Source organism: Dendrobium catenatum, unplaced genomic scaffold (genome assembly GCF_001605985.2).
Source record: "Dendrobium catenatum unplaced genomic scaffold, ASM160598v2 fragScaff_scaffold_633, whole genome shotgun sequence".
NCBI classification, from domain to species: Eukaryota; Viridiplantae; Streptophyta; class Magnoliopsida; order Asparagales; family Orchidaceae; genus Dendrobium; species Dendrobium catenatum.
Window position 1 is genome coordinate 221,998 of NW_021319095.1, and position 27,746 is coordinate 249,743.

Here is a 27,746-nt window from a genome sequence, read left to right on the forward strand (position 1 = left end):
CACGAAGTAACAACTGGCAGTGTTTTGTTTATTATGAGAAAAGGTAGATTTGTCCACGAAGTAACAACTGGCGGTTCTTGAGCTTTTTTGAGCTCTGCTTACAAGAGAGAGAGAGAGAGAGAGAGAGAGAGAGATTTGGAGGAAAATCTATCATAAAGCTTTATTAAAATTTTCCCCAAATTATACATCAGCCTATTCACTCTATTTATAGATATTTACATGGATAAGATGTCAATGCAGATCAATCTAATATAAAACCTGGATCAACACCTAGCAATCTCCACCTTGATCCAAGTTTTACAATCAAAGAATCATCTCTGCACCTACTGTGATCTAACTATCTTCATGTACTAACTCCACTAGCAATCTCATCAAACCGAGCTCAATTCCGCTCGTGAACTACCTCCCTCGTGTGTTCCAGACCTCAGCTCCAGCTCATGCTCCAGCACTGAGTCGCCAGTCTTCCTCGGACACACATGTGGACTCCAACTTGCGAGCTCGCACTACACCTGTCTAATTCTGAGTTCGCGACCAACCTGTCGCACAGGTTCTTGATTTGATCCACTGCTCCGACACAACAACCAAAAGACCCTCCTTACGGATCAATCCTCAAATTGACTCAAAAGCTCCGCCTCAAATCTGAATGGATCTTAATCAAGAAATGAAAGAATTTTGAATCTGAAACGGCCTGCCTCACCATAGTAATCAACGCACCATGCATCAACCATAACCAAATCCATGCCCTCAATGCCCTCGCTTCCTCATGGCTTCGCTGCTGCGTTGATTACTATGGCGAAAGCTCAGATATGCATCACCTGTGGTGTTAGCAACAGTTCGAAATTTTTGTGGTTGTAGCAACAGTTAGAGCTGTCGGGAAGACCCCTGAGGTGCGAGATAGCATGCGATATGTTGAAGTAGTTCTTTTGGAACCACTGAAAATACATAAAATTTTAGCAGTAGATAACGGATCTAAAGGGTGGCTTATCTGAGCTTTTGGCATCACCTGGATGCCCTTGGTAGAAGGCTTTGCCGGAGGGTCCAGTAAATACAAGCCGGATAAGAACACCAGCGTTCATAGCCTTTGCACCGCCGCGGCCTTCAGCAACATACTCTGCAACCCATCCAGCCGCCACTCCAACACCTGCCGCACCTGTCAATCGCGTCCGATTTGAAACCGACCTAATGTCCAACCTCCCCTCCTGTCTACCTCACGCAAACAGAATGGAGACCTACTTCCCCGGCGTGTCTCAACGGCAGCTTGCTCGGCTCCTCTCTTTCTTGACTACAAGAACCTTTCATCTTTCTTCCTCAATCTCCTCAACAAGGCTCTGATACTAGATGTTATGATCTTAATGAGGAAGAATCCCTTCCTTCATAAGCTTCTTGGAAGAGGAGGGAGAGAGGGAGAGAGATGAACTCAAGTATTTTTTTTTCTTTGCAGCGCTCAACAATGTCATGTCATTGTACCATTATATGGAAAAAAAAAAATTTCTGAGGCAAGGCCATCGAACCAAAAGCAATTGAAGACCCCTTGGAACCCCCGACGAACTCAATCGATAGAATTAAGGTCTGAGTTAACAGTACAACTTGATTGATCGATACAATTAAAATCCACACAAAACCAATAGGGTCCCTTAATAAGATCGTTGTCATCATCAAAGGGAATGGAGTTTAGGCAATGTGTTCATAGATCGATTTGATCTAACTTGAGTTGATTGATTCAGATGACATCCAATTCCCAATAAGCCCGTTTACCACATTTGAACGTTAATAATTTCTTGATCATCAAACCAAATATTGATGGCGGGGCATGACCAACCTCTCTAACTCTACACTCTTCTCTTGTTCGTGGTTGCATCCGTAGCATTGTACATTCCCCTGCACTAAAAATTTCCACCACTCGTTGCTGTCTCGTTCCTTTCTGCTCATTCTTTGAATGAGCACATGATATACATACCTTCACTATAAAATTCAAAAGCCACCAGCTTTTATACAACAAATTACATTTACAAACAAGTTTTAACACCAAAACGTTTAAAAAGTTCATCGCAGAACCAAAAAAAAAAGTAAAAAAAAAATGCCCAAAACACAAATTGAGAGGACAAGCAGGGGACAAAAAAAATGAAACTTTAGACAATAAATCTTCAATTATTTTTCTCCGTAACTATTGAGAAGTCCTTGGCAGTCTGAACTCAGACCCGCCTGGCATTGCCAGCTCTGCACCCGCCGGAGCAATCCCGGCGGGTTGATACAATGGCATAGCCGTTGGATTTCTCATCAACCCTCCGCTGGTCACAAACTCGTATGCCTCACCTGGAACCGGGTACTCGTAAGGCGCGCCGACCATCTGGGTCCCACCAACATAGACCGGACCACCGTGAATCGGATTCCCCACAACCCCTTGAACCGGCTGTCCATAGCCACCCGGAGCCTGCCCACCGCCGCTGGCCTGGTGAGACACAAATTGGAATGGCATCGGCATCGGCATCGGCATCTGGACCTGCTGGACCGGTATGCTCCCCGCAGGCATCATCGGTCCGGGAACATAGTAAACTGGCATCGGTTCAGGTACAAACTGCCAACCCGGATTCGGAACGTAGCTGGTTTGGCATTGAACCTGCGGTTCGACCGGGATATCATCGTCTAATTTCTGTCCGGGTTTGGTGATTGCCGGTTCAGATAAGGAGAGATTTTCCAGACCCAGACTCATCTGCCTGGCCCCAGCCGGCGGCGTTTCGTCGGAGTTATTATCTAAACCGAAGAGGTAATCCGGGACCTCGGAGATGATTGAGGACGCCTCGGAACGGCCGCGCTCAAGAAGCGACGGCGGCGTTGCACCGGAGCCGTTGAGCGCGTCGAAGAACCAGTCGTCGCGCTTAGAGCCGCCGGAGCGGTCGAGGATGGAGCCGAAGGCTCCGGAGGAATCGGCGGCGTTGTTGAAGAGGAAGAGGCGGAGACGGGGGGTTCGGGAAGAGAAGAGGCGATCGTATTCATCCATCATGTTTTCAACGTCCTCGTCGGAGGTGAGAGAGATGAGGGCTTCGAGGTCCTCGTTGGGAAGCTGGTACTTGACGGAGAGTTGGTCGACGGGGACGGAGGAGCCGGATATTTTGGAGAGCTTGGAGAGGAGGGTTGAGAAGGATGCGAAGCGGGGGATGGCGACGATGCGTGTATCGCCGCCGACGTAGCGAAGCTGGTGGTCGTGAGGGCGAGGGAGGATTCGGCCGCCGAAGCTGCACATCAGTCTGATGCGGTGGCCGGCGGCGGTGGGAGAGACGGATGAATCGTCGTGGTGCCTGCGGGATGGCGGCGGCGGCGGGTGATCGGACGTCGTAGTGGTGGTGACGAAGCCAGCGCCTAGTTCCGACGTCATATTCATATTGCCCGCAAGGCGATCCTTCAAAACCAAATGAAAATAAGTTAATAATAAAATCATTATATATATCTTAAAAATACACGTAAATATCACCATTATACCCAAATTTTAATTTTAGAATAAATTATTTGATATTCTTTTATATTTATGAGCTGTTTATTACATTCCAAATATTATGGGCATAGCAATTCCTCAACATGTTGGATGAAACCCTGAATCCTGGAAATAAATTGGCATTAATGTCATTCCACATAAATGGCCCCATCAAAGAATAGTTCCTATTGTTATTTTAAATAGGAGCACCTTAAAATTTGGATAAAATTTCTCATAGATCCATACAACAGCTTTGGTGTTGTGATTTGGTCCAGCATTAGATTATGTTATTTTTTAGTTTCATCGTACTTATTCTACTGTATAAGTAGAGGTTTGGATTCTCGATAAAGGTGGGGGAAATAAAAAAATATTCAATTCTATTTTTCCTCCATATCTGAGATCTCCCTCCCTTCCCTCTCCCTCCCTCTCTCTCATTCAAGAAGCTCAAGATGCTTCTTCTTCCTCCAAAAAAATTCATAACAATTGGTATTAAAGCCTGATGGAGGCAATCTCGACGTGGAGGAAAGTTCTTGTAATCAGGAAGGGGAGGAGGTCAATACGGATAGGAGCATAAGCTGCAAGACCAATTGGCAAACTGCATGTGAAGCGAAAGCGGGCCAGTGGCAAGGTCGCGCAGGCATGGATCATGAGTGAGCACGGTGCATCACACAAGCTCTTGGGAGCCATGACGCAGGCGTGTACGTACTATTCACGCAAGTTCTGAAAGTAGGGCGAAAGCATGGGCTCATTCGCGAGCGCAAGAGGTGTGGGCTTATGCTGGACGTGCACATGGATGCTCGCAGGGCTACGAGGCGTTGGACAGACACGCGAGGGCTGAGGTTGTGTGCAATATGGACACACACGGGTCAGCATGGGCATCACGTGAGCAAGTCGCGTGGGTTTGTGGGCTTCTCACAAGTGCGGGAGTTCGAGCTAAGTGAGCTATATGCGGACTTTTCGCGAGCTTGGTGATACAATTCACGCGGGTGCCAGAATTCTTGATTTAAGAAGCACGAAGCGGCCTGGTGCCGCAAGCCTCGATTGGGAGGTGAAGTCGTCAAACATGCAAACCGGACAGGAGGCCATGGATCTGGAGGTGCAACATGTTTGTTTGGTCTGGCTATTCGTTGTAAGAGGGGAGGATCTAAAGCCCTACTTATGTGTAACCTATGAGGAGGCAATAAGAAGGTTACAGACAATCCTTCTTGCTTGATTCTTGTTTGGTAGACAAAAGCAGGCGGAGGAGAAGAGGCAACTGGAGGGAAAATTTTGTTAAGCATTTAGATCAAGATAGAGATTGTTGTAATTTGATCCAATTTTAGGTTATATTGTTTCTTAGGTTCATCTGAGCTACTTATAGCATTATAAGTAGAGGTTTGAATTCTCTATAAAGGTGGGGAAAAGGAAATAATATTCACTTCTATTTTTCCTCCCTCTCTCTCATACAAGATGCTCAAGATGCTTCTTCTTCCTCCAAAAAAAAAATCCCTAACAGTTATTTGCTCCGATATGAGATTTGATAATGAGCTTATGTTGCATATATCTTGCAGCAACAAGTTAACCATGCATACCCTTATCCATACTGGCAGCTTGTTGCTGTTTAAAAGCCTTACTTGGTCAAAAAGGTAGTACACTGTCACTCACAAGTTTGGCACCCATAGAAGGATTATATGATGGAGAAATGGGAACATCTAGGATCCACAAGAGTTTGACAAAAACATTATCTTGATAGATAAAAGATGAATAAGGCTGAATTAATTATTAAGAAAATTTCTTTTCATTTCACATACTTTCAAAATATATCTAAGTTGTGGTTATATCCAATGAAGATGATTGTAGAAATCTGCATAGATTTATTCCTTACCATTTCAGAGTTTGTTGCATGCATAAGAGAACTTATTTATGCATCTCTACCAGCTAATCTTTTAAAACCTCACAATTATTTTGATCTAGTGAAATATCTTCATGGTTACTTGGGCCACATATCATATATTGATAAAACAACACACTTGTGTGAATCAAGGACCACACCGTCGTAGTCTACCTCACTAAGCATTTGATCAAATTATGAGGCTTTGGTGGCTACAAATCAACTTAGGGTTCGTAGTTGCAACTTTTTATAAAGTTGATTATAAAATTATTGTAGAAAAAGCAACTTTTTTTAAAGTTACTATATAAAATAGCTTCATGGTGATACAAAAATTTCTTAAAAGCAGCAACAAAGCCGTGACCAAATAGAAATTATAGTTATTATCTAAAAAATAAAGCAAAAAAAAAAAGTTATTACAAATGAAGCCTTAGTCATTTAAAACCCTCTCCTAACTATTTGAGGTTTGCTTCATCATCGCCGAGCAAAACAATGATGCAACTAATTTGATCGGATACTAACAAATGAGAGTCATGACTCATGCTATTGAATAGGTCCTTAATGATTGTTCCCATTATAAATGAAATTCATGTGGTTGAATCGTGTCAAACTCATCAGATAAAAATCTTATTATTTCTACACATACAATCTCGGTCATATCTTGAAATGGAGATGGATTTGTGGCCCACAATGGGTGACCCCATTTTTGTTCGGAGGGGCTTCTAATCAGTAAAAGATTTAAGACTTCAACTCTTAAAAATCCTATGGAAACCATACGTTGAAATAAACAAAGAAAAATTTACAAATAATTACAGGAAATCCTATCAACAAATCAAGCTGAAAAGCCACAGAGATTGTGATAAAAAAGAAGAAAATAACAAAAGATCAAGCACAGGATGAAATAGAGAAAGGAAGGAGAGGGCAAAGGAGAAATTAAATGATAAGATATGTAACTCTTCTCTCCGGTAAATAAAAATCCTAGAAGATTTTGGATGAATTATTTTACTTACTTGGTCGGGCACTTCTGCTTCTCTGGTTCGTGAGTTTGACAGAGACAGAGAGAGAGGAGAGGAGAGGAGAGGAGAGGGAATACCTGTGTGGGCTCTTTTGTGCGCAAAAGGAAGGAAGCAATAAAGTAGGTTTTGGCCGGCTGGCTGACGCGAAGATGGACCCACTTCCACTTAAAATATCGTGCAGCTGATGTGGCAGATTTGTTAGCGCCTCTCATGCCATTTTCATGGGGGGCCTTGCGCACTAAGTAGTGTCAATATTTAACACGATTCGAAATTTGATCCGGACCTGACCGGAAAAATTTGGATTCTGTTCAACCTATTTGTCATACAGGTCGGGATTCAATAAACAGACCTATTTCAAAAATCGGGTCGGGTTGACCCAGAAATTCGAAAGTGACATGATTTGGCCCGCCAGTCCTCGCTCGTGACAGCTCTCCAGTCTCTGCCAGTTCACCATCCACCTCTGCAGACTCCCACAGTGAGCGCGCTCGCGACCGCACAAAGCAGGTGAGGCTGCCCAGTCGAGGTCGCCCAATTACCTTCTCGTTGTGGCGCCATTTTGACTTCCTCACTCAGGTTTGCACAGACCACACCCAACAGCTAGCACCCAAGCACATTGTTCTAACTCCCGTAGTCCTGCCGTCCTGCTCTCGCCAGATCGCGCCTGCACCGAGCACACGCCTAGTTCGCACAACACGTTCTCCCTCTGTCACGACCCAACCCGACCGGGACGGATCCCGCTCGCATCGGGTCGTGCCCAAACTCAAACTGACTGAACTGATTCCAGGATCTGGCTTTGGAATCTGTTTCAGAACTTTCTTCCAAACATTTACACACAGAAACAGACACACAGAGCTACTATAAACATCAAAATACAGCGGAACGGATCATCTATCTTGAACAGATTCCCTGACACCTGACAGAATCTCTCGGATTCTGGCCCCTTATGCCTCCCTTTGTGCTCATGGCACCAGAATAGATGTGCTTATAGCACAAGAACAGAACTTATCATCAGATCATGAACAGAACTTATTTTCAGATTTCAGAGCTCATTTCAGATTTCCCAGACACAGACAGGATCTCACAGGATTCTGACCCCTTATAACTCCCTTTTTATAGCGCACAATCATATCATGTCATTTCAGAACAAATCCGGACAATTTCAGAAATCGTATAAAAATCCAGCGGCATAACGGTAGTATACGGAATTTACACAAAATTCACAGATTCAGAAATTTACCAAATTACCACAGAACATGCACAACAACATTATAAGACTTTCATTCTACTGCCTAGACAATTTCAGACATCATCAGAAATTACAGTCAAAAGAAAACACCGCCGAATCAAAACTATCTGGTCAAAATTCTCCATAAAATAATTAAAACGTGCGTACTCAGCACCTTAGAAACATACCAAAAGTTACGCGGTAAAAACTGAACCAATCGGAAAATACGGTCGAAATTCGCTAACGAAAACGAAATCCGAACAGAAAAATCGTTCAAACTTCACCATTCTGAAAATTGAGAAAGGCGAAATGTGCCTTACTTTGCGTACACCAATTTCTTGAACTGTCTCGACGGATGAAAACGGACCGGCGTCGCCCAAAAATCAACTTTTTCACTTTTGCCCTCGACTTTCTCTCTCCTCAAAAAGATATTTTATAAATCAGATTTTTCTCTCTCTTCAAAACGAGCTGATTTCTGTTAAATAAGCTTGAGATCGGCCCGGCCGATCGCACGGTCGTCCAGGACGATCTGAACAAAATCACTTCGTCCTGGGACGATTTCTCAGGACGATAATTAATTTTCTTGGACGATAAAAACCCCTACTCTCTGACTTTTGCATTGCTCTGATCGTCCCGGGACGATCCCCAATCGGCCCGGACGATCCTGGGAGGAAATTTTTCTGTAACTTCTGTACACATTCTGGAACAAAATTTCAACTGATCGTCCCGGGACGATCTACGATCGGCCCGGACGATACTGGAGCAAAACTGATGTTACACCCTCGACCCTAGAAAATCAGGATCAGCGGGTCGGGTTGGGGACTGAAGTGTTGACCCGTTTACAAAATTGGGTTGGGTTATGATCAACCCGTTTGAACCCAGCTCAATCTGGGTTCGACCTGAACCAAACCCGTGAACTCATTTTGACACCCCTACCACTCAGCTCAATGTTTTTTTTTTTTTCATACGTTGCATATTATTATAGATACAAACAATGCCAAATTTTCTCAAATCTTTTGCAACAAAACACGATATATATATATTTATATATAACAAAAAATTCTCAAAATAATCTCAAATTATTTGTGTATTACCAATTTTATCTCAACATATCAGGTTGCCAGAATTTAGTTCCTTGACTATATAAAATTGATTCAAAATAATTACACATATTGTATTTGTAATAAAAGATTGTCCTCTATTTAATTTCAAATGGATCTTAATGTAAACCAATAAGTGTAACACAATAAAGTTCAATCCAATAGCTACAACACATCATAATGATAAGCATTAAATCATTGCATAATTATATATAACACATCATAATGATAAGCATTAAATCATTGCATAACTAATATATAATATTACCATAAAAATTACATTAAATTAAAGCAATTACAAGGTTATTATTATAATAATAATTGTAAAACAAAAAAAATATTATAAAGGTTGTGGGCACTTCTCCCTACAAGGAACTTGATTATGGTCATTAACTCTACATCAATTGCACATATATATGTTACACTGCATCTTTCTCCTACTTTGAAGGCCTTTTATTTTCCTATAGCATAGCCATTATTTTATTTCCAAATGAGGGTAGCATAACTCTAATTATTTCATCTAGAATCTCTTATGTGTTATATTTTTTATTGAGTATATAATTTAGTATATACAATTAATCATGCTTACATGTAAAATTTTGAGCATAAACAATAATAACGAAAACCCTAATTCCAAATTGTAATCAACACATGTTCACATAAAAAAAATGTTCACATAGGTGACCCATGATATTAAACTTCTTGTATTTACATGTCCTCTCCGCAAATCACCATTAAAATCATTATTAGGACATGTTATTTAAATTGGGTAATGAGGAAAACAATTAAATTGTGAAACCCCTTAAATAAAAAGAAACTGATTTCTTAAACATCGATCTTCTTTTTGATATAATGATTGGAATTTCATTAAGAAATTCCCAAGATAAGCGTGCTTATCCTGAAGATATCATGGGATGAGTGATCACCTGAAAAGTTACAAAAGCGGGACAAAATTATGAAGCATTTAAGCCAAAGCGAATAGTATCACAATAGTTAAGAGTTTGGGATATTACAAATGGTATCAAAGCAATACACCAGCGGTAAGATGGGAGTGTTTGGGCTGTTACAAATGATATCAAAACAATACATCAGTCATAAGATGTGAACTAAGTGTCATACACGACAAAGTACTATGCCATGGGAGCCACCTCTTGAACTCTCTGTAGGACAAAGTGCTACGTGGCGAGAGTCACTACTTAAACTTGTAGGGGTCACCTTTAGTATATTATCTGCCTTGTTGATGAGTTTGGGATAAAGTTACATAAGTGAAGGAAACTGTGAAATCCCTTAAATAATAATAAAAAAAACTCTTAAACATCGATGCACCTTTAGGCGTAATGATTGTAATGTCATTAAAAAACTCCGCAGTTAAACGTGATCATCCTGGAGATGATAGATGACCTCCTGGGAAGTTACAACGAGACAAAATTGTGTGACCTTTAGGCCAAAACGAATAATAAATCGATAGTTAAGAGTTTGAGATCTTACACAAACTTTAAGCCTTATTCATGAACTTCCTTAAATTTTTTTTTATTTTTTGCCAAAATATTTTTTACTTTCATGAAAAGTAAATAATTTCAATACTCATTGTAATGATGTGTTTATCGAAGAACTATTCTTGTATTGTCCATCTTAAAAACTCCAATAAAAGGTAACTTAAGAAGTGCATGTGTTCTTGGAAACATTATTGAAGTCCTCTAAAATATTTGATTCCATCAAGTTATATCAATTTCTAGAAAATAATGCACAAATCCATCGCTCGAGTCCAAAATGTCAATACAACTCAACACTTCCATAAGCTTTGCAAGCCAAATGATATTCCTAGCGACAACGATCAATTTTAAACTTCATCGTGATATTCATTGCAATATGGTGAGTGATATTTCTTGCATGCTTTAGAAAAAAATAGTTAATAAATTATTTGGTGATACTTTTATTGTTCATTAGAGGTAAACACTAAGTTTTCCACTATCATTATTGATAGTCTAGTTATGAAATATATCCACAACTTTTTTTTTTTGGAGTCAACTAGTGCAAATGGCACTAGATAAATATGATTATTGGCATCTTGTGTTATTGCCAAGAGTAAATTAGCTCTATAGCATATACTTGGATATATTCATCCACACTTGGCACTAGGTAATACACACTTTTTAAAGCATTGAATACAAATACTTAAACATACTTTAAACATCATGTAAGTGTTAGCATCTTAATTAACCATGATTAAATATGGTTTGAACAATGCTTAAACATCTTAGAACCATATTCAATCATGGTTCAAATAAGACTCAAACATATGTTCTAACAATATTCAAAATAATCTTCTTGATATTTTCTCTAACTCAGGGTTAGAGCTCCATCAAAATAACCTAATTCTTTTGGATCAAATGTTACATTATAAAATATGTAAAGAAAAATCTTAAAAATATCTACTTAAGTTGTTGTTCTTAAAATGTTTTTTTTCTATTTATCTTTATCTTCATGATCATTTTAATCTACTGAGTGAAAGCGACAGAGAAAGCAAAATGTATAAAGGAAGAACATTATTAATTTTTCCTATACATTTGGGATATAATTATAGAAATTCCATTTTGATTCTAAATGAACTTCCGGGAATTATTCTCCACGAAAACAAAGAGGCACATTTCTTTCATTATAACTACTATGACGCATATAAAATCAAAATTCTCAATATAAAATAACGCATTTGAACGACATGCATACATTTGTTCTTGTTTTTAATGAACATAGGCAACCAACCAAAGGGTTTTATGGGAAAATTATTCTTAGACATTTCCAAAATTTCTCAAGCTATGACATATCTTGGTCAATATGGAATACCTTGAGTGAAAGACACTTTCTCATTTGCTAACCCACATTGCAATCTCCCATGCATAAATAAACTCACAATCTTGTCCCTCCACTGCAAGAGAAATTACTATGTGTGGTCATCAAATATTTTCTGGAAGCGAATCAAGATGCGACACATTACCATTTCGTTGTGTATCGGTGTTATGTACCAGTGTACCGGGTGATATCGCGCATCCTGATTCGTCTCCGAATGATCCGGTAACCGCACGTAATAATTTCTCTTACTGCACACCCTTATTTGCAACTCACTAAGAACATGCATGCCCTTTGCCTTGTACAAACTCATCCATGGCAAGCTTGCACAGCAAAGTTTCCTTGGCGATGCCCATTATCTACATGTAATGTCCATGAATCCTTGACCTCTTATTTGCGAAACCTGCAACTTGTATGACATCAATAAGTCTTGATGCCTGGAAATAAATTTTAATTCAGGAAAATAAAAAATTGCAAGAGCTTATTTTACTGCAACCTAAAAAAATTGAACTTATGAATTTTTTCTGCAATGTTTCAATAGGTAAAACATTTCAAATATAATAAATTTATTTTACATTGTATTTTATATAAAGAAATTTGAAATACTTTTAATTAAAAAATGGAACCCTTAATTTAGCATCAAATAGGTCCGAGTTTCTGTCTCTGTGACATAAATTCGCCCCTTTAAAAATAAATTATTTTTTTAAAGAAAAATTTGGACAAATAATCCTTCCACATTCAATTTCTATTAATTTTAACGGGCGGCCGGGATATTTTCATTTTTTCACAAAATTTCGATGTTAATTACTGGTACGCCAATCTTCCAAGCAGACGGTCCGTATCAGTCTGGTTCTCCTGGACCAGAGAGTGTGCTAGACTTGAAGGAGATCATGTCCGCTATGTCTCGTCCGCTTGAGAGAAGTCCAGCGCCACGATGGGGTTCTCGCAATGCCTAACGGCGGCATGCTCGCCTGCCAAAGTGGGATTCATCGGCTTCCCATCGGAAGAATCGCACCACTGCCTAATGGCGTCAAGATTAGTTCCTGGCGTCGCAGGCTTGTGTTTCTGCCACCCTAAAATCAGCTTTCCGCGCTTGAAGGTGGCTCCTTTCCAGACTCAACCAAGCGGGCATCTCATTTGCCGAATGAAACGATCAGGTATTGACTTCTATTTCTCCCGCACTTTTTTATACTACTTGTAGGGTTTTTGATCTCTCGCTTGAGTTGTCAAAAACAGCTCTCTTCATAGCGTTTTGCTTTTTTGCGTGGGAAAATTTATCTTCGTAATTGTTTGATGAACGCTAGTTATTGGAGGCGAAGCCAGATTCCAATGAACCATAGCTTCTGGAGCGCGTTTTAGGGGTCGTTTGGTTGTTTGAAGTTAACAAATACTTTTTGAAAAACATAGAATTTGCTAGATTCGCTCATTTGGTTGGGTGCTGTCAAAAACCAGTATTGATTTTCTACTCTGCAAACACCTTCAAAATCTCTCAAAAGGCCGAACGCAGCCAGCCACGTCGCTTGCTTCAAGTTAACGATATGTCTTCTTATTGTGAACGATGCAGTGAAATGTTGTTTGCTCTTCACAACTTTGAGGGAGATGCCACTAAGGTCATCTCCAACGGAGAACTCTATTTTTCACGCCAAAATACCGCAAAAAGCAAAAATGGCTTGGTGCTGCTCCAATCGAACGCCATTTTTTTCTTAACGACCCTTCTCCTTTCCCGCATTTTTCGGTTGACAGAGAAAAACGTCACTGTTCACCCGCAAGCAAATGGAGGATTTTTTGGCGTTCGGCTGGAGCAAAGGAATGACGCCAAACGCTCGTTTGGAGATGCCCTAAACTGGTCTTCGCGTTTTCTTTGGTGAAGCATCACCTCTTTCTCCAACTTAAAGAAACAATTTATTACTCAATATGCTAGGATCAAAATTTGTTGAAGAACTGGCACGTTCTTTGAACAATGAGACATGTCATTTTAAGGGGTTCTTTAAAAACTTCCTCCTATCAATCATGGTTTTAACAGTTTTTGTGAAAAACTGGCTCAAAATCAGGATTTATCAAAACTAATTTTAGTTTAGGAGTTTTGCCTTCTGTTTCGGGATTTGTTTGTATTTAATTAGTAGACGACCAATTAGCTTCCTATTTTTACACCATAAAGATTTACTAATCACACCTGAATAGGATTTGTTAAAATTGGATTTATTTAATCAGACTTTGAACCAAACATGCTCTAAGTGAAAATAAAAGTATAACTTTTTAAAAAATATTTTCCTTCTACGAGCAACCAAACTAACTCTTAAGCATGGAAATCATTGTTTAAAAAATCATTTGAGGTATATGTGTCAAGTTGCTCCGTGATTTGAAGTGCATAAGGAGTGCCTCAAGGCTTAAGCCTCATTGTTACCGGTGAGGCTTACCCCTTTTTAAAATAAGGTGTCAGCTTGAGGCCTAATGCAAAGAGAACTTTTGAGAGAGTGCTTCATTCAAGTTAAATTTTCTTAATTTTTTATTATATATTATTATTATATATTTTATTCTATTATATGAAGAGAAAGAAGCGATTAACTATAGGATAAATTGTTTATGTTATGTTTAATAAAAAAATTAAAAGATGGACACATCAAATTATAGAGGCAAATAACTAGTGATGATTAAATGGATCTTTTTGTTGCTGATGATAGGTATAATATCTAATGATGAGTGGATAACATTAAAAGATAGTGAAATATTTGAAATTAAAGATGAAGAAATTGCCTTTAATGACAAGAAAATGAAAATATTAATGCTAATAAGGGCTGTTAAATTTGGGGTAGCTTTTATTTTATAATCATTTAAAGAATGAAGTAATATGGGATTAAAGCTTCCAAAAAAATCAAATGATAATTTAAGTATAATGGATTATATTATTATTTTATTAATGTATTGCTTTACTTTAAATTATATTGAATCTAATGATAACTGATACAGGGTGTTATTGAAAAATATTGTAATTGAAGAAGAATTTGAATATAATAATAAGACAAAATTCGAGGATTATAATTTTTGCACATGATGTATACTATAAAGAATATGAAAGTGAGGATGAAGATGCCGTGGATCCTGAACCTTGTAGCATGTTTAAGTTTTAAGTAAATGTTTACCATGAATCTCATTTTAAAATTTTGTTTTATAATAATATTTAATATTGTGATTTGTAGTTTATGTCTTTATGATGAAGAAATAAGTAAATATATTGATAATTTATTTTATTTTTGTCATTTTTATACAACAACAACAACTAAAGCAAAAAGATATGGGCTTAAGGCTGATCCTTGATGTAACCCAACCGAAATAGGGAAATACTTGGTCAATCCACCTTGTGTTTGAACACAAGTAATAGCTCTTGCATACATATCTTTAATGATTTTGTCATTTTTATGAATTATTTATAATTTTTTTATTATTATTTTTTATGTTTTTAGGCTCACGCCCCATCTCACTATGGCAAAACTCATTGATTCTTAATTTTACCCTTTTAAACCTTGATGGGAACTATAGTTTTGAGTTTTCATAAGAAGAAATGAACATTAATTTACTTTGTGTTTCGAAAAATGGTAATTATAAGTTGCCCCTTATTAGAAATTACCTTGTGTTTCGAAAATATACATATAACCTCATGCATAGGGGTCACACTTATATTTTTATAATATATGAGGCTCATGTGTTTCTTACTAATACTATTTGGGTTTATTTGTAATTAAACTTTCTTGCCAAATTAATTCTAAACCTTTAATCTTTAATTTTGCTTGTTTCAAAATATATATTATTGTAAATTTTACGACTGAGCTGGTTTTCATGATTTCAAACATGTTTATTATTTTTAAATGGGAATGTGAGTAAGCTACAAATAAAAGGAACTTTTTAAATTCTAGTGATCATATAACACACATCTTTATAATTTTACTGATTACTGGATACTAAAGTTGTTATTTACTTTTCAGAAATTGTGCCGCTCCTAAATGATGAGCGGTTTCTGTGGTTTTTTCAAATTGGTAATTTGGTTGCTTGTATTTGAAAAACATGTTTAAAAAAATGATTTCATTTTCGCTCGTTTAAAATGTGAACAAGAAAGCAACACTTTTGAGCGAGTTTTGTGGCTTGTGAAATCAATGTTAGATTCTAGCTACCACTAAACAAATGATAGATTTGTCAAACTTCTTTCATTTTTCAAGACAAAATTTCAAACTAAAAGCAAACAAATAAGCCGTAAGATGCTGTTGACATTCTGATGTTTCATGGCCATTGAAAAGCACTTGATAATTGAACTAATTTTTTAATCTTGTTCAGAGAATATAAAAATGCTCGTAATTGTCACTATTTTCAAATTTGGAAGGATAAAATTTGCTCCAAATTATCATTCAGGAAAGGCTTCCCTTGCTTTAACAAATTAAGAGGTGAGATTTTATCATAGCATCCTTTCCTTCAGTGCCTTTCATATTACTTTAGCTAGCAGATCTTATGCATGGACATGCTCTTCTATCCACCCTCGGAATGTCTATTTTTAATGAAAGTTTTGAAGTATTTGTTGTCAAAAAGCTACAATTTAACCTTATAGAAAATTCTTTATAGTATTCAAATTACTGTTATTTTTTTTAAAGCTACAATTTAATCTTATATTATCATATTCACGCACATTCCTTTAAACTCAATAGTTTTATGAGGTCATTCAGGATGGTTGCTTACCTCCAGTTTCATAATAACAAGTCATGACTTTGAAGCAAGGAGCTATGCTATATGCGGTTGGTAAACATGATAGTACAGTGATTCCTATCCAAATGTATTCTTCTATGCTATCTTGGTTCATGTAAGAAGTATATATATATATATATATATATATTAACCAGAAATATTTGCTTTTCTACTATGATTTTACTTTGATATATCTATTGTAGCATCAATCATTATGATAATTCTGCAAAACTAACCAGTTACATCAACAGGCGATTGCCTATGTTTACAGTTTTCCTAGAATCTTCATTTCATTCATTGTGATGTGATTAAAGATTTATCTCAAAGTTTTTTTTCACATAAATAATATTGCTGCTATTTGCAAGCAAGCATAATAGTTCTATTTTATCAGAAAGGGGTTTCTGTCACTGTTATTTTATACTGTTGGTTGTACAAGTTCTTTGAAACATTTTTTTTTTAAATTTCAAGTAGATATTCTGTCGGATCTTGAGCTTGGGAAACCTGAAGGAAGAAGAGGGCCATATAGACGTGTAAATGGAATATTTTGGATTTTACTTCTCAACATTGGCATTTTTGCGGCAGATCACTTGTTTCTGGTACTTCATGAGAGTTTCCAATACCATTTTTTTAATTTTTCTTTGGTAGTGATCATCTCTGTTCAAGACCTTTTGTTGATAAACTTCTTTGATTACCTTCATCTAGTTGGAAAAAACATACGCATGAACAGAGTAATACTGCACAAACCTCAAAATAGAATAAATAAAACTGTGCGGGTTGGTGAGATTGACCCGCCTACAATTACCACCGTTCAAAGAAAAAATTCTACTATAATTGAAACAGTTGATACAAAAAAATGTATTTTTTCAATCTGATCACAATAATAAGATATTTTATGGCACAATCACACTTGCCTCTTATGGTAGTGTTGATGTTGAGTGTAAGGTTTCTAATATATATCTAACATGTGATGTGAAAAATCTACAAATTCATAAAATTTCATTTAATGCATTATATTAATAAAAAATAACTGTTAGCCACTTTTATTAAAATCTATGATACACTGACACTTCTCCTTAATGAGATATTCAGTGTCCGACACGTTTCAGTCACGACACACATTCGACACACCTTCGATACGTATCGAATATGCCGAAGGAGTGTCCTTTAAAAAATATTAAAAATAAATCGGACACGCATGTCTTAAATATTTTATGAATTTTTTAAAATATAATTTTCTATATTTCAATTTTTATTTATTAAAAAAAATTATTTCTTCTCACAACCCCAAATCAATTTTTCGTACTCAATACTTCATTCACTAAACATACCACTTTCATTTCTATCTGCAGATCGCAGTTAGGGTTTCACAAAAACATCCAATGCCATCACAACATCGACTTCCGACGCTGTCACAACATCAATGTTTCAAAACTATCTGAAAATCAAAGTTTGATGCTAGCAATTTCTATCCCCACAATCACACTGTTGCATTGTCTCAACATCTCATCTTTGACCAACATCATCTCAACATAGACGAGCGACATTGTGTCGACATTGACACTCGATGCTCAACTATTGACAATATTATCGTATCCTCTCTCGACACCTAAAACACAACATCGACGTCTAACTCTTGACATCGTAATATTCATCATTTTACGCACAAATCCTAATTAAATGATTTATTATTTCTCAATTATTCTTAATATTCTACTTACTATTTTTAAGATATAAAAATTATAATGCCATGTCCAACTCGTGTTTGTGTTCTATATTTTTAATAATTGACGTGTCCCATGTCTGTGTCGTGTCCGTGTCTGTGCATCATAGATTAAACTCAACGCATAATATAAATCAATTCAAATGATAGATCTATAATTTTATAATAAAAATCAATGATGTAATGAATGATTAAAAAGAATCAAACGCACTAATAAAATTTATGCCATTGTATGGATCTGGATTATAACAAATATGATTAGACAATCTCATTTTCACCGAAGTTAAAAAAAATTAGATGAAGAAGAAAGAGGATAGAAAATTATGAAGAAAAGATATCAACAAATGAACAAGCCTTAGGTTTGTACGAGGAGGAATCTCCTCTTGGAATTCCTGAAGTTCCGCATTCGATCAAGGATTAAAATTTTGAAAGTAAAAGAATGATACGCAGATCTTTGTGATATTGTATTAAGCTATTCCATGAATCTTATGCATTCTATGACAAAATAATTTTCATGACTTCAGCAACAATAATTTGTACTTAAGTTTCATACCATAGATTAAGAGTAGGCTTTTAAATACCGTGCTTATCTGGAGAAAAAATAGCCTTACGAAAATCAAAAGATCCATAAGCGAATGCATGTTGATGAGACTATGTTTCTTTTACATTCTGTTCATTCGTTTGATTTTGCATTATATCCTTATGTCAAATAGGAACATTTGTCTCAACATTGTGAAAGATTTAAAGTATTTGATGTGCAGTAATTCTTCTATGGCATGCTAGCAAGAAGCTTTTGCAAAATTCTTTTTCTTCTATCTAGGGCTACAAACAAATCGAGCAGGTTTTTGTTCATATTTGAGCTTGTTTATTATCTAATTGTTCAAGCTCGATTTGAACTTTTCTGTTTGTGTTCAAACTTGATTCATTTAAAATGATAAATGTTCATAACTTCATATCTTATTTATTTCGTGCTAATCGAGTTTTAAACAAAAGAGTCTTATCAAGCTATCAACGAGATTTATTTTCTAGATATTTATATTAAATTGTTCATGATTTTTGTAATGAGATTTAATCGACCCTATATCAATATTAATCGAGTTTCTTAACAAGCTCGTTCATGATCTTTGTATCTAATGTGAATTGAGTTTTAAACGATGTTGTTCATGAACATAAACGTGTCGACCACGTAGATGTTCAAGCTTGTTTATTTAATTGACGAGTATTTAAAAAAATGTTCAAGCTTCTTTAATTCCTTAATCAAACGATCACAAATTAGTTTTAATCAAGTTGAGCCACGAGTAATTTGTTGAATGTTTGATTCATTTGCCGCCCTAGTTTTGTCTTTGCTATGGCCTATGAGTTTGTTGGACGAAAACATGATTTGAGTACTGTATTTGTTTATTCTTTTCAGATCAGAGAGATCAAGTCCTTATACCTGTACCACAACAGGCCAGCTTGGTACCAGTTTATAACCGCAGCATTTTGCCATGTTAATTGGTAAGGCCGCTAAGCTTTTCAAGGTTACCTTGCAACCGTTTCTTTATCTACTTGCTTGAGAATTGCCTCAGCTCCATTCAAGTAATTTGAATAAGTGCGTCTTCTCTAAAGCACTGACTTCAGCATAACTTTGCAGGAACCATTTGTCCAGCAACCTATTCTTCTTATATATCTTTGGTAAGAGCAAAGCTGCCTAGTCTTTGGATTCTTCTGTTCATAATGTCTTATATTTTTCATTTAAATTTTTTTTTTGTATTATTTATAGGGAAACTTGTTGAAGAGGAGGAGGGTAATTTCGCACTGTGGCTTTCTTACATCTTAACAGGTGCCGGTGCCAATCTTGTCTCATGGTTAGTCCTTCCAAGGAATGCGGTATCTGTTGGAGCCTCAGGTGCTGTCTTTGGACTATTTGCAATTAGCGTCCTGGTAAAGGTATGTTAATCACCAATGAATGCATGGTTTAGATGACTGCTTGTTTAAGCGAATTAAATCACCATAATCATTATTGCAGATGTCGTGGGACTGGAGAAAAATTCTTGAAGTTCTTATCCTAGGTCAATTTGTTATTGATAAGGTGATTGATCAACTCGCTAGAAGATTATTTGTTTTTTCTATCATGAATCAGATAACTTACCTAAAAGAAATAATCTCCACTACCTCTGACAAGTTCATTTGTCAAAACTAAGTAACAACCAAATTGTATCTTAACCCTACACGTGTAAAAAGCTCTGCTATCTTATCTATATAAAAGGTAGCACAGTACTGTAGCTCATCGCATCATATATGAAAAGCTTTTGTAGAATGCCTGTTTTAGTGTAATTACCTAGGTTCTATCGGCACACTGCTGTATGAGCACTGCCTTCATGGTATCAAAGCAGGTTGAAACCAAAGTAGATTACTATTAACTGCAATGGCTCACTCATCATCTTCTCAGGGAGTAGAACATGCAGCGAAAACCTCGCAGAACCTGTACCCTTACCTTCTTCCCTCAAACGGGTTCTCTCAAACATCAAAATCATTGTTCCCATTTCCCTTTCCAATGACAACTATCCAATGTGGAGATCCCAAATTCTTAAGCTTCTGAGAGCCAACGGCTTCGCAGGCTATCTTGATCACATGGCAACCATACCTCTGCGCATCATCCAGCATCCCGACGGAACCACCACTCTGAATCCAAGCTACAATCCATGGCTACTCGTCGACCAAAACCTAGCAGCAGTCATCTGCTCAACAATCTCGCCATCAGTTTTTCCATACATTCGGTATCTTGACGGCTGTTCTGAGATTTGGAGCACACTATAGCAGCGACTTCAAGCCTCCAATTGTTCCAAAGTCATTCAACTAAAGAATGAACTACATAATATCTCAATGAAGAACCTCAACATGCAACTGTACCTTACAACAATCAAAACTTTGGTCGACAATATAACAGCTGTTGGTTCTATTGTTGATCCTGAAGATATCATTCTTTACATTCTCAACGGACTTACTCCTTCCTATTAGGCATTCAAGACTTCAATTTGCACAAAGCTAACACCCAGTCTAGACAACCTTTACTCGATGCTCATCAACAAAGAGATCAACATTGCTGCCGACTCATCTCGTGAATATCACTCCACCGATCCTCACACAACTTTATACTCATTCCGTGTTTGAGGCAGAGGATGCTTCTCTTCCAACTCTATCACAGGTGGTCGTCCAACTCAACCCTCACCCACGGTTTGTCAAATCTGCAACAAGAGGGGTCACTCTGCACCCCAATGCTGGCACCAACTCAACATCAATTACAACCCGGCTTCTTCTTCGACACAACCCAAGGCCTTGGTTGCAGACACACCATCCCCAACTCGTGACTGATACATAGACTCTTGCGCTACATCAAATCTCACAAATTCACTAGACAGCATAGTGCACCCAACACAATATCAAGGCTCGGACAACATCACTGTTGGCTACGAAGGTCATCTTCCCATCACTTATTCCGGTGCCGGTATACTTCCCACCCCTACCCGTAAGCTTTCTCTTCCTCATATCCTTCACGTTCCATATCTATCCCATAACTTTCTCTCAGTATCTAATCTTACTCATGACAACAATGTATCAATCTCGTTCTCTCCTTCCGGCTTCATCATAAAGGATCTGCGGGCTCAGACCACTCTGCTACAGGGCCCCTGTCGAAATGGCCTCTACTCAATTAAAATACCTACTCAAGCATCCTCCCATTCGCATTTGGCTTCCACATCGTCATCTATCCACCACTGGCACAACTGGATGGGACATCCACACCTTCAAGTCGTGATGGCAATCTCTTAGCAAAACAGAGACCTCGCTATCCCTACTTCTTTTTTCTGCTCTCATTTTAAGGCTTCTAAAATCCATAAACTAGTTTTTCCTACCGATAAACAGGTTTCAACTACTCTAATGTTACTTCACTCGAATGTATGGGGACCTTTCCCAGTTTCTCTCATCAAGGATACCACTATTGTCTTCTCATTGTCTATGACTTCTCTTGCTACACATGGATATTTCCCATTTCTCATAAATCAGAAGTCCCTAATATCATTATAAATTTCATCACATTCATTGAAAAACAAATCTCAGCCAAGACTAAATACATCCGAACTGATGGGGAAAAAATGTCCTAAACCACACACTTAAGTCGTTTATGCAAACAAACGACATTCATCATCAAATTTACTATTCCTACACTCCAGAGAAAAAATGGGAATGCACAACGCAAAAATAGGCATATAATTGAAACCACGCGTACCTGACTTCACGCAGCCCATCTTCCCTATCAATTTTGGCCTGACACAGCTCTCACAGCAATACATCTCATTAATCATATACTATCCATCATCACATGTTACGAATCTCCACTTCAACTTTTGTACAATCAAAAACCCGATTACTCTCACCTCAAAACATTCGGGTGTGCCTGCTATCCATGGTTACCACCAGTTCAACACCACAAATTAGCAGACATTCTTTCCAAGTTTGATCTTGGGGCATCACACTTCCTGGGCTACTCCGATTCCTACAAAGGCTATAAATGTCTTGATCTGGCCACCAACAAGATCATCATATCCCGCCATGTAGTATTCGACGAAGACTACTTTCCATACTCCTCTCCACCCCCTCCTACTACAATAGAACCTCACCACAATTCACAAACTGTCAATCCCCTTCTCCTAACCCCAACCTCACTTATACAACCCTCACCCAATGCATCAACCTCATCTACCACGGCAGCCCAACCTCCACAATCCACAGACGTACCAAACTTCACCAACGCCTGTCCCACATTCTCATTACCGTCCACTCCACCACAACCATCAGCCCCACCCATACACCTTCCTCATCCCATGGTTACTCGCCTTAAAACAAGTTCACTAAAACCCTGTACCATCCTCAACTTATTGCATACTATCACTTCATCTCAACCAACACATTATCGACCCTACGACATACTCAAAAGCTGCAAAATCCCCTCAATGGAGAGATGTCATGGCACTTGAATTTTTGGCTCTCCAAAAGCTAGGGACATGAACCCTTGTCCCACCCCCTCTCATGCCAATATACTAGGTTGCAGATCGACATATCGCACCAAATATCACTCCAATGGCACTCTAGCCCATCACAAAGACTGCCTCATTGCTCAAGGCCATTGTCAAGAACATGGCCTAGATTATCAAGAGACATTTAGCCTTGTGGCCAAAATCCCATCAATTCGCGTTCTTCTTACAGTTTCCCTCGATCATTCTTGGCAAATTCTTCAATTAGACATCGTCAATCCATTTCTTCATGGCGGCCTAAGAAACTATATATATGTCCCAATCTCGTGGCTTTGAAGGCACGTTGCATCCAAATCATGTATGTCTTCTCCACAAAGCCATCTACGACCTAAAACAAACTCCATGTCAATGGTTCAACACATTTTCCAATTATCTTCAAACTCTCAGTTTCCACCAAAACAAAGACGATCATTCTCTACTTATTCTCTCCAATAATCACATACAAATGTATCTTCTTATCTACGTAGATGATATTTTACTCACGGGCAACAATCCTTCAGTCATGTCTAAGTTTATAAATCTGATAAGCCTTCGTTTCACTATGAAACATCTTGGTACAACCGTACAACACATGACTTCTTAGGAATTCGAATACAACAGCTTCCTAACTCCTACTTCCTTTCTCAAGCAGCAGCATATGCCGCCTCTATTCTTCAGCAAGCTGGACTTCAGAACTGCAATCCTTTCTCTAATCCAGCCTCCACGAAACCATTCTCTGCTCCATTCTCAGATTCACTAATCAACAGCACTCTAATCTATTGACAACTCACCGGTTCCCTTCAATACCTTACGATAACCAGACCAGATATCTCTTACTCGGTCAATCTCCTATGTCAACATATGCACGATCCGCAGCCTTCGCACTTTCACTTGCTGAGACGATTTTAGCGCTATATCAAAGGCACCTACAGCTTCGGTATGCCCATTTCTCCAGGTTCCTTACCGCTCACTTCCTTCTCCGATACTGATTGGGCCAGTGACACCATCACCAGACGGCACCCTCATCTCGTGGAGCATTAAGAAACAGCATACAGTAGCCCGCTTTTCCACCGAAGCATAATACAAAGCGCTAGCAGCAGCCATTGCAGATGTCCTATGGCTTCGCCGACTATTACCTTATTTCCACATCACTTTGCCTCAACCTACAATACTCTACTGTGACAACATGTCCGTCATTACTCTTGCCAACAACCCAGTGTTTCATGCAAGAACCAAATATATTGAAATAGATCATCACTTCCTTCGTGATCACATCCAAGCTAAGCACATCAACATCACAACCCATCAACACAATGGATCAAACGGCAGACATCCTCACCTAGCAGCCTCTTTCAACCAACAGGTTTCACAAGCTGAGAACCAAACTGATGGTGCGATCCGCCCTGTCACTTTCCGGGAGATTAAAAGAAATAATCTCCACTACCTCTGACAAGTCAGGGTTAGTATCTAATGGCGATGCTCTTCTTACTACTAATGACCACTACGGCATACCCGTTTAGCTACGTAATAATGATTGTAGCTGCCATCACATCCCAGTTTTCCTCATGTTTGGGGGCGCTTCCTCTCTCTCTATTCCTGACAAGAAAGATGCTAAGGCTATCATTTTTAGGAAGCTTCACAAGAAATAGTTTGTCAATGCTTGCCGATGTCTGTCTTCTAAAGATAAAGCTCAGCAGCTACTGGTTTATGACCCGCCAGTTATCTATGCACAAATTGAACAATTATGTGCAAAGCAAACAATCATATAATACTTAACTGAAACAAAAAGTTTACACTGAATATAATACTTTGACAGTTTTGCACTTCCAAGTGATTTTTACTTCTAGGCCCTGGTATCAGAAAAGCAAACCTTCATGTACCCCGAAAATTTCAGGTTTTTTTTTGTGTTTTATTTGTGATTAGCTTTGATTTTCAGGCAGGGGCGGAACCCTCTTTAGGTCGGGGAGCAATTTCCCCCCTAAATTTTTTTCTATTATTATATTTATGTAATTTGTCTTCCCTCGTCTATTTTTTTAGTCTTTATTACAAGAGTTTTTAGGCAATTGCCCCTTCTAAAATTTATTATGGAGGCGCTGCCCCTTGACCCAAGAGCGTTGCCCTCGGAACCCCGTGACCTGACCGAGCTAGTCAAACCCCACCAGGGGGCACTGCCCCGTTGGACCTCCGATATATCTACGAAGCATATGACGATCAAAGATATGAACAAATAGGGGTTGCTATTGACCCATTTTCTTGTAGTGAAGAGTTGAGCCAAATTCGAGACCACCAATAGTTCATTATAAGTTTCCTCTCCTCTCCCCTTCAAAATTAAGGCTGATTTCACCTATGTTTTATGGACTCTAGTATATTACTAATTAAAAATTTTGACCGTTTTCCAGGTTTTGGAAGCAGCACAAGCGTCCACAGGGCTGACAGGTTCTCTAGGGAGAGGATACTCTTTGCAGAATGTAAACCACATAGCCCACCTGTCTGGTGCTCTTATTGGCGTTGCACTGATACTTCTCATTAGTCGAATTCCTTCTCAACCCTCGAGTCAAGGTAACAAGTTCTTAAAGGGAAACAAGGAAAAACCAAATTGAATTTCTCTATGCGATTGATTTGAAGCTATGTGGATACCCCTTCTCTTTCTTCCTCCATTTCTAATAGATCTTGATGTTAGAAACAATGTTTTTCATTTACTGGGGAGCATTGCATTCGTCCATTTATTTCTTAGTAGTTCTTTTGATATTGCTGATGTGATAATCATCATCCCAATAATTTCAGCCAATAAAGAAATATTATTAGTATTAAGAACTAAATATTTTTCTTATTTTGATTGTACCATTTATTTTCTATTAAGGATCTCAACTTAACTACTTCAAGATTAAGATTTTGTTTGGGATGATTTTTTCACTGTTTCTTACAGTTTCTTTTTTTACAAAAATTTTAATTTTTTATTAAAAACTTATTTTAAAACTAGTAAGAAAATCATCTCAAATGAAGTTTAAAGCTAAATTTTTTATTATCAAAAGTTAAAGCCTTGAACATAAATTCGATCAACTTAAAATCTAGAGAACTTCAATATAGCGTAATTTTTAAATTTGAGAAAAGGGACACTAGATGGTCTGGAGATTAATTAAAGCACACCACATCATCTGGTATACAGTGATACTGAGCACTGATATCAAGCAAAAAAAATGTCTTGATGTGTTCTGCTTGATTTTCAGATGTTGTCTGGGATACGTACATAATAGTTTTTCAATTTTTTGAGACTATAAGGGTAAGGCCCCAGCTCTGATTTACTGAATTATCGAATCCCTTTGACAAGATCTTATGATTACCCCATTAAAATAAGGGACTCTCCATTCTAAATTTTGATCATGGAAATCTTCAACGCTCATTTCTTGTTCAATCATCAATCAAACCGCCAGTTTATGCATTTGTGCTTTTACTTGGAGACCATCCCTTTAGCTAAAGGGCCTATTTGAGAATGTCTTTTTATTGTTTTATTTTTTTAATAATAATAATAATTTTATTTAATTATTATTTTTTAATTAATTTTTATAACGAAAAGCTGTGAATAGCTAAATTATGTTTTCTGCAATAATTTTACAATGCTCTCTAACAAATTTAAAATTTTGAATTTAGTGACTGTAGCACTCGAGATGAACTCACCGTAAATGTTCTAATCTTTTGGTAAAAGTCAGTGGGTGCAGAGGGAAAGCACCAAGCCAAAAAAGTTTATCACATTAGTCTAAAAATCATAGACGAGCTATATTGCGCTCGCCACCTACTAAAGTGGGTTAGATCTTTTGATCCCATCCACCGAGCAAAGCAGCAGAAGCTTCCCACGAAAATGCCCGCGAGCATCTTCTCTCCGGATCTTCGTGCAAATCTGCCCACGGTGTAGGCGGGAGAAAAAAAAAGAAAATTGCTCTTATGTCATGCAATTTTTTTTTTAAGGGGTATCCACCGCTGCTATTTCAAAAGGAGAATTTGACGGCATAATTAATTCCTCTACAGAATTTAGTGAGGTCATCCATCGACATTAGGCTCACACTTTCTTTGCCCCATTAAAGAGGCGAGCCGTAGTAGAGGGGATTTGAATCAAGGATGGGGGGGTTCCCAATCGTGCTCTCCTACCAACCGCCCTAAACCTCGGTGGATAAATTTCATTTTCAAATAAGTTACTTGGTGATCGCTACCAGGTTTTACTCATGAATTCTATTGAATGTTATGTAATCATAGTAAACTTTTAATTTTATTTTATCAGATAGATTATTAAATTCAAGTTGTTGGAAATTAAAGAAGTTGATTTTGTGCTCAAAGTGAAGATGAATTATAGAAAAATTTTAAAGATAACTCATTTCTTGCGATTAAGTTTTCTTGATCAGTCTGAGTAAAGAAAGAAGGTTGCTAGGGAAGGCAAAAGGTTTGCATATGGTTCTGTTGGGAAATATAAAGTGTTGTATAAACACATTTATCATTTGAGTGCAAGTGAATTATTGTATTCATGTGTTTGTGTTAATCAACAACGCAAATAAATTACCGTAAAAAAAGAAAAACATAATCCTCTAGCTTTCGAGTAGTTTAAAGTTTCTATTATTCTCAAACGATGGAAATGGTTATTTTTATGCAGAAAACCAATTAAAAGGAGATCACCAAAGATTATTAATTCTAATGTTCATTTATACAAATTAAAAGGAGATCACCAAAGATTATT

At 37.7% G+C, this 27,746-nt stretch overlaps 2 protein-coding genes across 2 annotated transcripts; one reads left to right on the top strand and one right to left on the bottom strand.

Moving 5' to 3' along the window:
• Positions 1 to 1,963: 1,963 nt before the first annotated feature.
• LOC110110857 lies at positions 1,964 to 6,466 on the bottom strand. Its single transcript, XM_020842499.2, has 2 exons — positions 6,347 to 6,466; positions 1,964 to 3,397 (listed from the first exon to the last, which is right to left on the bottom strand). The coding sequence occupies exon 2, from the start codon at positions 3,377 to 3,379 to the stop codon at positions 2,165 to 2,167; it is 1,215 nt and encodes a 404-aa protein (XP_020698158.1). The 5' UTR covers positions 3,380 to 3,397; positions 6,347 to 6,466; the 3' UTR covers positions 1,964 to 2,164.
• A 5,873-nt stretch (positions 6,467 to 12,339) lies between these two features.
• LOC110110837 (rhomboid-like protein 11, chloroplastic) lies at positions 12,340 to 25,786 on the top strand. The gene is made up of 7 exons (XM_020842480.2): positions 12,340 to 12,681; positions 16,724 to 16,848; positions 19,384 to 19,469; positions 19,606 to 19,646; positions 19,735 to 19,901; positions 19,981 to 20,043; positions 25,423 to 25,786. Exons 1-7 carry the CDS (start codon positions 12,459 to 12,461, stop codon positions 25,621 to 25,623), a joined length of 906 nt encoding a protein of 301 aa, XP_020698139.1. The 5' UTR covers positions 12,340 to 12,458; the 3' UTR covers positions 25,624 to 25,786.
• Positions 25,787 to 27,746: the final 1,960 nt, after the last annotated feature.

Bases quoted from the DNA above. Each gene is read 5' to 3' on its own strand.
- LOC110110857 (XM_020842499.2), bottom strand. From the start codon at position 3,379: ATGAATATGACGTCGGAACTAGGCGCTGGCTTCGTCACCACCACTACG.
- LOC110110837 (XM_020842480.2), top strand. From the start codon at position 12,459: ATGGGGTTCTCGCAATGCCTAACGGCGGCATGCTCGCCTGCCAAAGTG. The intron at 19,902-19,980 runs GTATGTTAATCA...TCATTATTGCAG, and splicing joins CAATTAGCGTCCTGGTAAAG to ATGTCGTGGGACTGGAGAAA. The intron at 20,044-25,422 runs GTGATTGATCAA...ACCGTTTTCCAG, and splicing joins GTCAATTTGTTATTGATAAG to GTTTTGGAAGCAGCACAAGC.